Source organism: Eptatretus burgeri, chromosome 2, assembly GCF_056783735.1.
Source record: "Eptatretus burgeri isolate ZD-2024b chromosome 2, Ebu_testis_v1, whole genome shotgun sequence".
In the NCBI taxonomy this organism is placed as follows: domain Eukaryota; kingdom Metazoa; phylum Chordata; class Myxini; order Myxiniformes; family Myxinidae; genus Eptatretus; species Eptatretus burgeri.
Genome location: NC_140962.1, coordinates 42,868,326 through 42,882,818, shown reverse-complemented (window position 1 = coordinate 42,882,818; position 14,493 = coordinate 42,868,326). Strand labels below are relative to the sequence as shown.

Below are 14,493 nucleotides of genomic sequence, written 5' to 3'. Positions count from 1 at the left end.
TTACGTTGATGTTTTTCCCTTGGAGTTTGAGGTTGATGGCATTCAGTGCTTCAAAGATGTCCACCAGGTAAGCTGGAGATAGCAAAAATCCTTCAGACTGGAACTTGTCATGGAGATCTGCTTTCTGCTGCAAATCTAGAAATGTTGCCACTTTTTGTCGTTCATAATGCCGTCCAAGCATGTTTCCCTTTGAAAGCCATCGTACGTTTGTGTGGAAAAGCAAGGCTTTAATGTTCAGAATCCATATCCACACACAGCTGTTTGAAGAGACGACTGTTTAAGGCTCCAGCTTTGATGAAGTTGACTACCTTGATAGCCAGGTTCAAGATATCCATCATTTCAGCAGGTAGACTTCTGGATGCTCAGGCTTCACGATGAAGGATGCAGTGCATACCAATAGCAGATGGACTTTTTTCTTTCATCTTGTTATATCCAAGTCAGGTCAGGCCTGATTCGATCTGTGACTTGCTACAGGTATCACGTAAACCTGTACAAACCTGTTCCATGGTCGGGTTGTCGGCGACTAAACCGTCTCCCCCACCAGGCTTTTTGGTGAGGAGGGTGTTTGGATATGGACATCCAGCAAAATTAAAAACAAAACATGTCAAAGGGCGGAGGAGCTCCTTGTGAGCCAACGGCCATCCATATCGAATGCCCAACTGTGTCTGCGCACGTCCTCCTGCAGTTGGGTTACTTTTTATTCGGAGGTTGGTGACAGGATTTGCACTCCGGCCACCGTAAAACCCTTCATTCTGTAAAATACAAAAACGCAAAGAAATATGAAAATCCACTTTGTGGGAGTACCTCCGATGCAGCTTGCCTTCGCAGGGCAGCTCACTGGATGACGGGATTGGGGCAAAGCCTTCGGGACCCCCAATCATTCATCATGGGAGGGAAACCACGGGGTAACATTCCCGGGTCAGATTGCGGGAGAGTGTGTTGGAGTGGTGCTGCGGTGGTCTCCTTGGGTTAACCTGAGGTGGTCCCTTCGGGTGGGTGCCTGGCATGTCCTATCCCCAAGAGAGGATGATCACCTGTCTCTGTTGTCATCTAAGCTCAAGCGTTTGGATATCGGTATTGCAGCACTCTGAGGTTCGGAGACCGGATTGCGCCGAGATCGTGGTGGGTGGTTACACCAACTATTGGTCTGGTCGCTCTGATGGTTACCATTCCCAAGGAGTTGCTGTAGCTGTGTCCAATAAGCTGACTCAAATGACAATTGAGGTAACACCGGTCAACGAGCGTATTATGAGACTAAGGATTCGTCACTCCTTCGGTGTCATTTCCTTGGTCTTTGTTTATGCTCCGACTGAGGCGAGTGATCTCACTGTGAAGGATGCATTCTACGCGACGCTCGAGTTTGTGGTTGATCAGTGCCCCAGACGAGATTCACTTCTTGTCTTGGGGGCTTTCAATGCATCGACTGGAACTGATGGAGATGGTTATGAGACATGTGTTGGTCCCCATTGGTCAGGAACTATGAACCAGAATAGCACCTAAGTTCCTTGACTATGCAAGAAATCATGGACTAAGGGTGGCCGATTCATGGTTTCAGCGCCCACAAGCTCATCGCTGGACTTGGTATTCCAACGCTGGCAGTGTGGCAAAGGAGATTGACCATGTCCTCGTTGATGGTCGCTGGAGGATGATCCAGAACTGCAGGGTCCACCGTAGTGCTCAGTTCCTCAATACTGACCACCGGGTTGTAGCAACTCTGAAGTTGCACTAAATCTGGGAGAATGGATGTTGGCAAGGTCAAGGATGAGAGGGTAGCTGAGGAGTTTGCAAACAAGCTGCATAGAGATTTGGGGGGTCTGGGTGCTTTGGGAGGTCCTGAAGAGTTGTGGAGTGCCTTCAAGACCACCGTCCGTGATGTTGCCGGTGGATGTCTTGGAACTCACCAAAGGGCAAAGAAGAATTTTTGTGTCTTAAGGGACACTGGATACCATTGATCAGAGTCTCAGGGCCAGGCTTAATGGCAGAGCTGAGCTCTTCAGGGAGCTGAGGCGTAAAACTGTAGGTGCGCTAAGGGTGGACAAGGAGGCCGATGTGCGAGGAATCTGTGAGGGAGTAGAGCATCACCTGTGGTCAAGTGATTCTCTTCCTGCTTACAGGGGAATTCGCACATTGCGTTCATCCAAGCCCACCCCTTGGTGTACTGCAGTTGGAGCAGAGGGTGATAGGCTCTTGACAGAGGAGTCCGAACTGAAGGCCCGCTGGGCCGGTTACTTTAAGCGGTTGTACCAGGCTGATCCACCAGCTGTCGAGTTGGACGTCAGGGGTGTTACAATCCCTGTTGCTGACCCTTCAATCAACTGTGGTCCACCTTTACTTGTGGAAGCGCAGGCTGCGGTGAACCGGTTGAAATGGGGTAAAGCTCCAGGGATCTGTGGCATCCATGCTGAACTTTCCAAGGCTGGTGGAAATGCTGCACTCGTGTCGTTGCATGCGGTTCTGTGCTCTGCCTGGAACACAGGCATCATCCCAACTGACTGGAAGAGGGGCCTTTTTGTCCCTCTCTGGAAAGAGAAGGGTGGTCGCCAAGACTGCAACAACTACCGAGGGGTGCCGCTGCTCTCAGTGCCGGGCAAGGTCGTTGCTCGGATAATTCTTGATAGGGTTCGCCACCATCTGCTTGAGCACCAGCATCCACATCAGTCAGGCTTTACACCAAAGAGGTCAATGATTGACCGTATCCTTGCTCTTCCAGTCCTCACCGAACACAGACTAGAGTTTTGGCAAGGGCTGCTTTCAGCCTCTGTTGATCTCTGTAAAGCGTTCTATTCAGTGAATTTGGATGCCCTTTGGAGAAATCTTGGTCTTCGTGGGGTGCCACCAAAACTGATCGATCTGATGTCTGAACTCTACTCTGGTACTGAGAGTGCTGTGAAATGTGGTGGTACCATGTCTGACTTGTTTCCAGTTGTTACTGGAGTTCGTCAGGGGTGTGTACTGGCCCCCACACTTTTCAGCACTTGTATGGACTGGATTGTAGGGAGGATGTCTGAGAGATCAAGCTGCGGTGCATCGTTTGGGAATGTCAATATCTCTGAGCTTGATTTTTCAGATGATGCAGTCATCTTTGCGGAGACTTTAGATATCCTTTTGGGGGCACTCGAGGTGCTGAATGAGGAGTCTGAGCCGCTAGGATTACGGGTTTCCTGGGTCAAAACTAAGATCCAGGCTTTGTGTCCAACGAGCGGTTGCTGAGAGAGACTCAAATGAGATTTGTTACCTGCATAGTCCGTGAGCGTCAGTCAGCTGCTGCTGTATGGACATGTGGCTCGTTTTCCTGACGCTGATCCTGCTCACCAGATTTTCAGCGAGGGGGTCTCGTGAGTGGACGAGGCCAATGGGCCGATCACGTGCCTCATGGTTGCAGCAGGTTGATCGGCATCTCAAGGAGATGGGGATGGGCCAGGCATCTGCCTTGGGGATGGCCAGACAGAGGCCCCTGGAGTATCGGCGGAAAATGGACGCAGCGACGCGCTGCTCTGGCACATGCTCCCATACCTGACCTGACCTGACCTTGTTATAAAACCAGATTGCAAACCAAGCATTGCCAGAGCTCCATCGGTATACACACCGACCAGCGAGTCCCACGAAAGTTGATTTTGATACTACTTGAAAAATAACTGTTGCTGTTGTATAACTTTCCAAGGGATGGCAGAAGAGCATTTCCTCTTTTGCAGGATTGCCTGACACAAAACGAGCATACATTAGTAGCTGAGAACACTGAGCAACATTAGTTGTTTCGTCCAACTGGATGGTAAATACAGGCGAATCTCTTACTTGGTCGAGAACTTGATGTTTGACGTCTTGATGCATTGTCTTCAAGTGGCGTTCCAAGCGTGTCGGCCGCATGCCATCATTGCTCAGTCTTGTCACATATTACGCACTGGGGTACCTCTGTATCACACTTTTGGAGGGACACATCCAAATCGAATATATTCGTCAAGATACTAATGCTTTTTTGCACTCATTGCGAATGATTTAGTTTGAAATGGGTACTGCAAATCTGTGAAAACATTTTTTTTTATATTAAAATTAAAATAAAATATAAATGTTAAACTTTAAAATTAATTTTAATACAAAAAATGGTCAGCCTAGTCACGAATAGAAAACGAAAATTATTGAAGACTATACTTTTGTTCTTTTTTAATGTTCATCAAGATACTATACAAACACTTGCTGAGAGAATTCCAAAAATAATAAGAGAAATTCCTACTTTTTTCTCCGGGCTCATGCCCCCTCTGGAAATTACTCGCGCCCCCCAGGTTAAGAGCCAATGAACTAGACGGAGGACCAAAGTCACGTGGTTGAGTTATTGGTGTTCACTGTCGGTGAGCGACCCGCCACATCATGGAATTATCTGTGTGCGACGGCCTGCAATTCGGGGGTGTCTGGTGGGATCCAGGGATAGCTCCCCCCCCCCCCCCGCTGGTCTTCTCGCCCGACCCCCGGCCCACAACATGTTCAAGTCGGTACACGATATGAGAAGCAAATTTAACATGAATTAATTTTTTCCTGGGAACAGAAAAAAACGTCCACTGTATTAAGTTTACAAATAAAAACTCGAGTTTAACAGCTTTTCACAGCTTGCATTGCAATAAATGAAGCCCTGTCTTATTTCCTTGATGGCTTGTACAGTACTCGAAGGTTTATCAACAAATGTGGGACTTTACACAAGTTGAAGTCATACTACGGTGATTCAAGGCTTGGCTAAAAATATCACTGCTTCCTTGCAGTTAAGTTCCTGTGATGAGTTGTTTTTAGCTCGCCTGTTCAGAGAACAGAGAGCTATAGCGATACCCCCGCCGTGAGCGTGAGCATGAAAATGTTAAAGTTTTTGGTGCAAGTTATTTTTTCCTTTCTCCTGTTTTTATCTACCACACTTTTTTATACGCCCGATATATATATATATATATATATATATATATATATATATATATATATATATATATATATATATATATATATATATATATATATATATATATATATATATATATTGTTACGTTTGAGGGGGGGGGGGATATGCATTCAAAGGGTTTTTAGGATGTTTAATTAGGTATGCCATGCTGTTCGAGTTTACCAGGATCTCGATGTAATAAGTAGTAATTCAGTGGTGATAAGTTGTCTAGTAAATGTTCATTTCTTCAAGGGGGAAATGATAAATGTCACGTAATTAGATAGGGACACGGGATAGGGTAAGTGTGTCTGCGTAAACCCCTTTTGGTATTCTCTGGAGACTGGCCGTGACGTCACAGTACAGTGCAGCGGATGGCTCCGCCCCGTGATCACGATTGGCAGAAGGCGACGGCAGTGGGCCAATGGACGGCTCGATTTGGAGGTGACTCGGGCAGAAGGATAAAAAGGTTCTGTTCGGGGTCGAAAAGGAAGAAGAAGAAGATTACAACCAGAACGCTCGTGTTTTTTTGGTGTGGAACCTGTGCTGGCAGAGAGCGTCCTTGTTGTTGTGCTGATTCGATCGTGTTCTTCATCGTGTCTTGGAGCCTTGCCGAGCCTCGTGCCTCACCTCGGTTGGCTCTGGGGTTCTGCTGACTCGGAATACGGGGTCGGGCGGCGGGTGGACCTGCCTCCCTCTCCTGCTCGCGGCTTGGCGCGGGAGCTGGTTCCCTGGCGGCTGTGGGCGGACTTGGGCCAGGACCAGGAGGTCGACGGCACCGCGGTTTCTCCTGCCCCCCCCCCTGGCGAGAGCAAGGCCGGCTCGTCCGCGCCGATCCGGGGACGGTTGCGTCCACACCACGGTCCAGCCTGACCACCAGAGATAGCTACGTTGTGTGTGTGTCTGTGTCTGTGTCTGTGTCTGTGTCTGCTTGGCGCCTTAGAGGGATTGAGAACTGTATATTCATTGGAATTGTCTGTGTTTTTCCCCACGCCCGATCCCACACCATCCCGTCGAATCGCCCCGGATCCCTCTTCTTGCCGAGTCTTGTTATTTCTGGTCAATAGTAAAAAGAATAAACATCATCAACTCGGTGAAAAGCGACTCGTGCCACCTTCCTCGTCCCGTTTGCGGTAGAGCGATTAGAACCGCCGTCTTTGGGTTATATAAAAATAAATCGCCTCCATCGTTTCGGCTCATTCTACGTTGGCGGGACTGTTTAAGTCCCGTGGACGTCACAATATATATATATATATATATATATATATATATATATATATATATATATATATATATATATATATATATATATATATATATATATATATATATATATATATATATATATATATCTATATCGGGGCGTATTATGTGATACCGGTCGTCCGTCCGTCTGTCTGTCTGTCCGTTCCTGTCCGCACTCTAACTCCCAAAGTTTTCAATTTTCACGGTTCATATTTGGTACATAGGTACAGACTGTGGAGACGGTGTGTCGCGACATACATTTGTCATCGAAAGTGGTTGCCATGGCAACCAGGATGCTGTTTTCCATGTAGCAGCACAATTCTGTATATACCTTCTTGTTCGGGCGTATGTTGTGCTCACTTGCGCTCTTGTTGCTGATTACAATATACAAATACATATATTGCTTTAAAATTATTTGGATCAGACTTCACTGCAATGCTTTATAAAAAAATATTTAAAATATTAATTATATAGAGTAGTCTTTTAAAAACGAGAAATGTATAAACAGGCGAGCATTGGGTGGCTTTGACACCAACTCTGGTTTATTTTTATTTTTAAATACATTTTTGCATCTTGGTGGTGGTACCCTGTACTTTTTGAAAATTAAAACTCAGCAGAATGATGGAATTGCTGCTTCAATGAAAACTTTTCACATGGGAGCGGTCCCCGAACCATCCAACTATATATTAGCATCTTTAGGGTTTGCGTTTTGCTCCACTGTGCAGAAAATTAATGTCTGGTTTTTATTTGTTTATTTCATTTATTTTGTAAAACCTCACTGACATCGCATTGTATTTAAGCTTTTATTTTTAAATGTGGTGGTGGTCTTGTTTATAAATGAAAACTTATTGAGATCGTACTAATAAAACTGGTATGACAAAAAGTTGTGCTCTGATATTGATGAAGGAAATATAATTTCTGATGATTAAAGTGGTCACTTTACCATTCATGACAATTGACGAAATCTCTGAATACATTTGTCAGGGCGAGGTGGAGCAGATTTCCTTGATGAAACCAAAGGGATTGACGGAGCATGATGAGGGAATGCTTGAGTACCTTGAAGATATCATTGGCTCGGTGCGCTTCAAGGATGCCATCGAGGCATGTCGGAAACGTGCGGAGGCACTCGGCGAGAAACGTTGTGAAAAGGTAGATTCATCGTTTGCTTTTATTTCTTTGAAGTGATAATTGGGGAGCACGTTCAAATAGATGGCATTTGGACTTGCTGTGAGGTCGGTATGAGTATGATTTGGACGTTTTTCTTTTATCGGCATTGAGGCTAATTAGTCCTTATCATTGCCAATGATCTAATACTAGTGTGTCAGCTACATAATTATTCTCGCAAAGATGATTAAATAGAATAACTGGAGAGTTCATAGAACACCTTACCCAACACAGTCTTAAGAAAAAGGATGTGGAAAGGGCCAGCAATCAGCAAATTTGATTGGTCTAGATGTAAAATGCCTAATATTTTGTCCAAGTACTGCTAAACGGAAGGTTTTTGAAAGTGACTCCACTCGGCGGTGTGATTGTTCGAGCTACAAGTTTGAGACGTCGGTGGTTCAAACTTCGGCTGAGTCATACACTGTGACACTGAAAAATGACTGAAAATGGTATGTGCTGCTTCCTTGCTTGGCTATCAGCATTTAAAAGATTAAGAGCACAGAAAATCCATATTGGTTGACATCCATGGGGAGGAGGAAATTGCTCCTGAGGAAATGCCGAGCTGAGTGTGGCGAGAAAAGTGGTGCCATTGTTGTGACATCGCTTGTAACCAGAGAATTCCGGGAAGTGACGGCGCTTGGCGTGTGTGTGTGCGTGCGTGCGTGTGCGCTCATGCTCCATTATGACCCTTAGACTTGGTATAAACATGGGGGCAGTACCCCTGGGCGCTCACCTGGTAGAATCCCTTCGACCCTTTGTTTTTTTTTGTTTTTTTTAATGTCATCAACAAACTTTAGCACATCACGGGTGATGAAGGTGGTGGCCCCTCACGTCCCCCCCCCCCCACACCTCACCCCCGTAGACACCCTTCTACCCCGATTTTTGTTTTTATTTTATTACTATTATCCTTAATTTTTTAGGGCATCTCTACCGAGATGACATAATAAAGCTGGACCAAAGGTCCGTCCGTACGTCCATCAACAATTTTTCTTTCTGATCTTGATGAAACTTAGTATGTGGGTAGAGGTCGGAGTGTTGCACAACGGTATAACTTTTGTCCGGGTTCAAGGTCAGGCTTAAGGTCACGAGGTCACGTAAGTTATAAAAATCGCCATTTTCAAAACCTATCTAGTCTTCTATTCTACAAGATATTTGGCAACTGTTTATTGATTATGATGGTAAAAAATATTATCTTGTATCCAACTGGACAGATTTTTGAACTTCCGTCCCGTTTGGCCGCCACGTAACCTGGAAGATGGTCAAAAACACCTCCTGGTACAAAGAAAACTTTTTACTTCCGATCTTGATGACATTTGGTATGTGGGTAGAGGTCGATGAGTGATACCCAACAACATATTTTTTCCCGGATTCGAGGTTTGGGTCAAGGTCACGAGGTCACGAAAGTTGTGAAAGTTGCCATTTTCAAAACCTATCTCGTCTGTCATTTTAGGAGATATCTGGCAATGGTTCATCAATTATGATAGTAAAAAAACATTGTAGAGATGACTGTCACCCCCACACGAGGGTAATTTTTGTTTTTGTTTTTGTTTTAATGGTGTGAAGTCTTTGATCAACACAACTTTCATCACCCGTGTTGTAAGTTTCATCGAATTTGTGTGTGTGGTTTCTGAGAAGAAAGAAAATACCTCTTCTGGGGGCAACCCCCCTTACACCCCTTTAGAGCCCTATTTTTCTCATGTCATGAACAAACTTTGGTACACCATGGGTGATGAAGGTTGTGGTCAAGTTTCATCAGAAATGCATGTGTACTTTCTGAGGAGAGAGCAAATACTTATTTTTGGGGGAAACCCCCATTGACCCCCTTTGGGTCCGATTTTTAAAAAATATTTTTTTCTTCATTTATTTGTTTAATTTTTTTTAATGCCATGAACAGACTTTCGTACATACACGGTGATGAACGTTGTGGTAAAGTTTCATCAAAACTGGATGTGTAGTTTCAGAGAAGAAGTTGAAAGTATTTACGGACTGACGGACGGACGACGCGCCATCCCATAAGCTCCCCGGAACTACGTTCCAGGTGAGCTAAAAATATAAGTGCCAAGAGTACGATTTGTGTTCTACAGTGTTCAACCTTGTGCAGTAATCCTTCGCTTTATAATGCCCCGTAGAACGTTAATCCGTTATTGAGTTCTTTGTCCTGGATAAAATTTTCATACATTTAATAAAACGTCCATAATGCAACGCTCACTGAGGAAGTAAACACATCTGCTGCCATTGTTTGTACAGTATCCACATTCTCGAAGCCAATAATCAGTGCTGTTTACTCTGCATTAGTTTTACAGCAGAATGAGCCAAGGCTCATCCTGCTGTCGGTCGTCTCGTGACGTGGTCGTCTCCTACCGCTGCCATGTGGGAAGAGTAGGAGCGCGGCAATTGATTTTTATCTTGCCAAAACGAAGTTTTTGCAAGATATGTTTGTCAACTTGTATGTTTTTTTTTTATTATTATTAATATTTTTTTTGTCTGTAATCACGTCTAAAAAATTCTGCAGAGCACAGTTATCATTGGAAATTTTTGTAACTTCACATATCAGAGGCCTATAGACGTCCCTTTCAGTGCACAAAATTTAAGGTCAAGGTCAAAGGTCAAGGTCACTTTGTTGCAAATCAGGGGAGTTGACGAAACCCTTATTCTTTGAGTAATTTTGATCGGATCGTCTTCAAACTTCATGGGAATAGAGTTCATGGTCTGGCGCTCAGCTGATTAATTTTTGGTGGTGATTGGCCTTGACCTTCATCTGTTTTTTTTTTTTTTTTTTTTTTTTTTTTTTTGTCTGTGATCGCGTATAAATCACTCTGCAGAGCACAGTTATCATTGGAAATTTTTGTAACTTCGCATATCAGAGGCCTATAGAGGTCCCTTTCAGCGCATACAATTTTGAAGGTCAAGGTCACTTTGTCGCAAATCAGGGGAGTCGACGAAACCCTTCTTTTTTGAATAATTTTGATTGGATCGTCTTCAAACTTCATGGGACTATAGTTCATGGTCTGGCGCTCAGCTGATTAATTTTTGGTGGCGATTGGCCTTAACCTTCATGGTTAGCGCCTGAGGTAAAACATATTTGACCCCAAGGTCAAATTTTCAAGTTTTAGGAACCATATCGTGTAGTACCTCAAATTAAACACCTCTGAGTGCTTTCTCGATATGTCAAGCTTGAGACATTATGACGTCATTTGGTGACGTTATGAGGCAAACGCATATTTTTCATGGTTACTCTGTAGAACGATTCTCATCGGAATCTCTCGTCGGCAGATCTTCCTCAAGGAGTCGCTCCTGGTGGATAGCAGCTCTGTTCACCTCAGTGTGACCTGAAAGAAGTCACACGTGGTCACCTTTTGGCAAGATACGGGTCACCCTGCGGGTGACATTGGTTTATTTTTGTTTGTTTGTTATTTAAATTTATGCTTGTGTGTGTGTGTATGTGTGTATATATATATATATATATATATATATATATATATATATATATATATATATATATATATATATATATATATATATATATATATTTCTTCTTCTTCTTTCGGCTGCTCCCGTAAAGGGTCGCCACAGCGGATCATCCGTATGATCCGCATAGTGATTTGGCACATGTTTTACGCCGGATGCCCTTCATGACGCAACCCTGGTCGCCTCTTACGACATAGGGATAATATTGTTACGTTTGAGGGGGGGGTATGCATTCAAAGGGTAATTAGGATGTTTAATTAGGTATGCCATGCTGTTCGAGTTTACCAGGATCTCGATGTAATAAGTAGCAATTCAGTGGTGATAAGTTGTCTAGTAAATGTTCATTTCTTCAAGGGGGAATTGATAATTGTCACGTAATTAGATAGGGACACGGGATAGGGTAAGTGTGTCTGCGTAAACCCCTTTTGGTATTCTCTGGAGACTGGCCGTGACGTCACAGGACAGTGCAGCGGATGGCTCCGCCCCGTGATCACGATTGGCAGAAGGCGACGGCGGTGGGCCAATAAACGGCTCGATTGGAAGTGACGAGGACAGGAGGATAAAAAGGTTCTGTTCGGGGTCGAAAAGGAAGAGGAAGAAGATCGGGACAAAACGATCGTGTTTTTTTGGTGTGGAAGCTGTTGCGTGGAGAGCGTCCTTGTTGTTGTGCTGATTCGATCGTGTTCTTCATCGTGTCTTGGAGCCTTGCTGAGCCTCGTGCCTCACCTTGGTTGGCTCTGGGGTTCTGCTGACTCGGAGTACGGGGTCGAACGGCGGGCGGACCTGCCTCCCTCTCCTGCTCGCAACTTGGCGCCAGAACTGGTTCCGTGGCGGCTGTGAGCGGACTTGGGCCAAGACCAGGAGGTCGACAGCACCACGGTTTCTCCTGCCCCCCCTGACGAGAGCAAGGCCAGCTCGTCGGACGCCGATCCAAGGACAGTTGCGTCCACACCACGGTCCAGCCTGACCACCAGAAATAGCTACTGTGTGTGTGTGTGTGTGTGTGTGTGTGTGTGTGTGTGTGTGTGTGTGTGTGTGTGTGTGCACCTGGTGCCTTAGAGGGTTTGAGATTTGTATATCCATTGGAATTGTTTGTGTTTTCCCCACGCCCGAACCCACACCACCATCCCGTCGAATCGCCCCGGATCCCTCCTCTTGCAGAGTCTTATTATTTGTGGTTAGAGAAATAAACATTATTAACTCAGTGAAAAGCGACTCGTGCCACCTTCCTCGTCCCGTTTGCGGTAGAGCGATTAGAACCGCCATGTTTGGGTTATAAATAAATAAACCGCCTCCATCGTTTCGGCTCATTCTACGTTGGCGGGACTGTTCAAGTCCCGTGGATGTCACATTGGTGTCAGGGTGTTGGATGTTCGAACCCCTCTAAATTATATTTGGTATCGGGAGAATTTTTCAAATTTAAATTAATTGGCGGCAAACGGGACTTCTGCACCATGGCGGATGTGCAGATGTTTGAGGAGGAAGGCCACGTGTCTGGCAGCGAGTCGGGGGAAGAAGGGAGAGACGGGGGTAGGGTTGGAACCTCCCCCATTCCGAGCGTGGACCGTGCTTCATTGCCCGTAACGGGGCCGGCAGCGCCGGAAACCGGTGAGATGACGATCCAGTCACTGTTGGAACGTTTAATAGCGGACATGACTGTACAAATGGCAAATTAATTCGTGACACAGAGGGCAGAAATGACGGCACAAATGGAAAATCAATTCGTGACACAGAGGGCAGAAATGACGGCACAAATGGAAAATCAATTCGTGACACAGAGGGCAGAAATGACGGCACAGGGGGCAGAGATGGCGGATCGATTGGGGGTAATGGGGGAACAGTTGGGTGCATGGATTGATTTAATGAGGGATGAATTGGGGGAAAAGATGGAGAAAATGAAAACTGAGATGCAGGAGTGTGTGGATGTTAAATTGGGGGAAATACAAAGTAAATTCGAGGATAGATTGGAGGAAACAAAGGTAGAAATTACATTGGAGGGGGAAAATATACGGAAAAAATTGGTAGATAAAATTGATGCAACGAACATTCGGGTTGATAAAGTGGATGAAAGCCTGGAATGTCATCGTGCCTGTGTGGATGCTCGTATGCAGCTGCAAGTTGAAAAGTGGGGAGAGCTGAGGAAGCAAGGGATGAATTTGGCGGAGGAGGTAAAAGAATTGGAGGCTCGTTTGGACGAACAAGATAAAATTATGAAGTCTTGGATAAAGGCCTGGTAGAGCCGTCTTTTGAAAGTAGAGTGTCCGGCTTGGTTGAGGAGCAGCTACAAACTCGCGACGGAGCCTTGGAGGAGGTTGTGCGGGCCCAGAAGATCCTGCGGGAAGAGGTGAATCGGTCCATTCAACGTTTGGAACAGGAGGCAAAATTGACCCATGAGACCCTCACCACAAAACATCTTTGGCCACAGTGGGCTCCGAAATTGGATACGCAGCCACAAGGGTGTTTGATCCCTGGGCTGGATTCGGACAAGGGAGAAACTGAGAAGCGGGCCACCGTAAAAGTGATCCCCCTGGTAAATTTTGACGGGTCAGGGAGCGTTGAAGCTTTTCTGACGCAATTTGAGTGCATTTCCCGACTAAACGGGTGGAATGAGCGGGAACGTACAGGGAATTTGGTGGCAACGTTGCGGGGACCAGCCGCAGATGTGTTAAACGTGATCGCGGAGGGGATGTTGACCAGCTCCCACATTTGCGAGGCGTTGAGCCGTCGGTTTGGGTTCGCGGCAAACTGTGATCTGGTGCGGGCTCAGCTCCAGCACCGCAGATTAAAGCCGGGTGAGACAGTGCAGGAGCTGGCACAGGACATTTACCAATCAGTCAGGATCGCGTATCGGGACCTTACAGTGGAGGCGTGGGACAGACTGGCACTAGAGAAATTTTTAGCTGCTCTTCCGGACCCTGAGGTCCGAGCGCTAGTGGAGCTACAGGATCCACCCACCGTTCACTGAGCGGCTGAGTGCGCAGCCAGGCTGGCCTCGTGGAGGCGGCCGGTCGGGTGCCCGAGAGGCCATCGGTGACGGTCCGACAGGCGGAGATCCAGGATCAAGGAGAGGGGCTGGGAGAAATTGGCATTACCCAAATGTTTCAGGAAATTTGCCAGAAACTGTCGAGTTTGATAAAGGGTAATCCGGTAGTTAGTGCGGCGCCAAAGCGGCGGGGTCCAGCCCAGCCAATAGAGCAATTCGATTATGGCCGAGGGGGTCCGGAACCTGAAGAGACATTACACCGATACCCACGGGGGCCTTTTATGGGGAGTTGTTTCCGGTGCGGGCGAAGAGGACACATGCAACGATATTGCCGGTACCCGGCGATGGAGGGACCCTCCAATAGACTTTTTGACTCGGAAAGGGTGAATCCTCCTGCTGAACCGCCAGGTCTATCCGAGATGCCCTTTCATAGGTCGGGTCCGGAGATCACTGTCGGGGGTCGGGGAGACTAGATTGGGCTGAGCATATACGGCCATGCTCGGCTGCTGAGATTGTGGCGAAGTGCCCTCCTTTGGTGGAAAAAAATGAATTGTGGGAAAATTGGCATGGGTTTGTAAGTTCTGCTGAGTTTTAGAGTGACAATCGGGACAGTGGGTAATTGGAAACAAAGCGGGCACGATTGGCTGTCCAATGGCTGGTGCGTGGATCGGGTGAGAAGTGCTGTGTGTGTTGTTTTAAGTGAAGAAGTGAAATGTATGGTGCA

At 46.1% G+C, this 14,493-nt stretch overlaps 1 protein-coding gene across 3 annotated transcripts in view; it reads left to right on the top strand.

Annotated features, from left to right (window-relative positions):
• SMC4 (structural maintenance of chromosomes 4) overlaps positions 1-14,493 on the top strand; it is a 165,578-nt gene that overhangs the window by 15,808 nt on the left and 135,277 nt on the right. For all 3 annotated transcript variants that reach the window (XM_085869130.1, XM_085869127.1, XM_085869128.1), the window contains one exon: positions 7,139-7,303. In XM_085869130.1, coding sequence (XP_085725256.1) covers positions 7,139-7,303 — 165 coding nt within the window. The remainder of the gene's footprint in view (positions 1-7,138; positions 7,304-14,493) is intronic.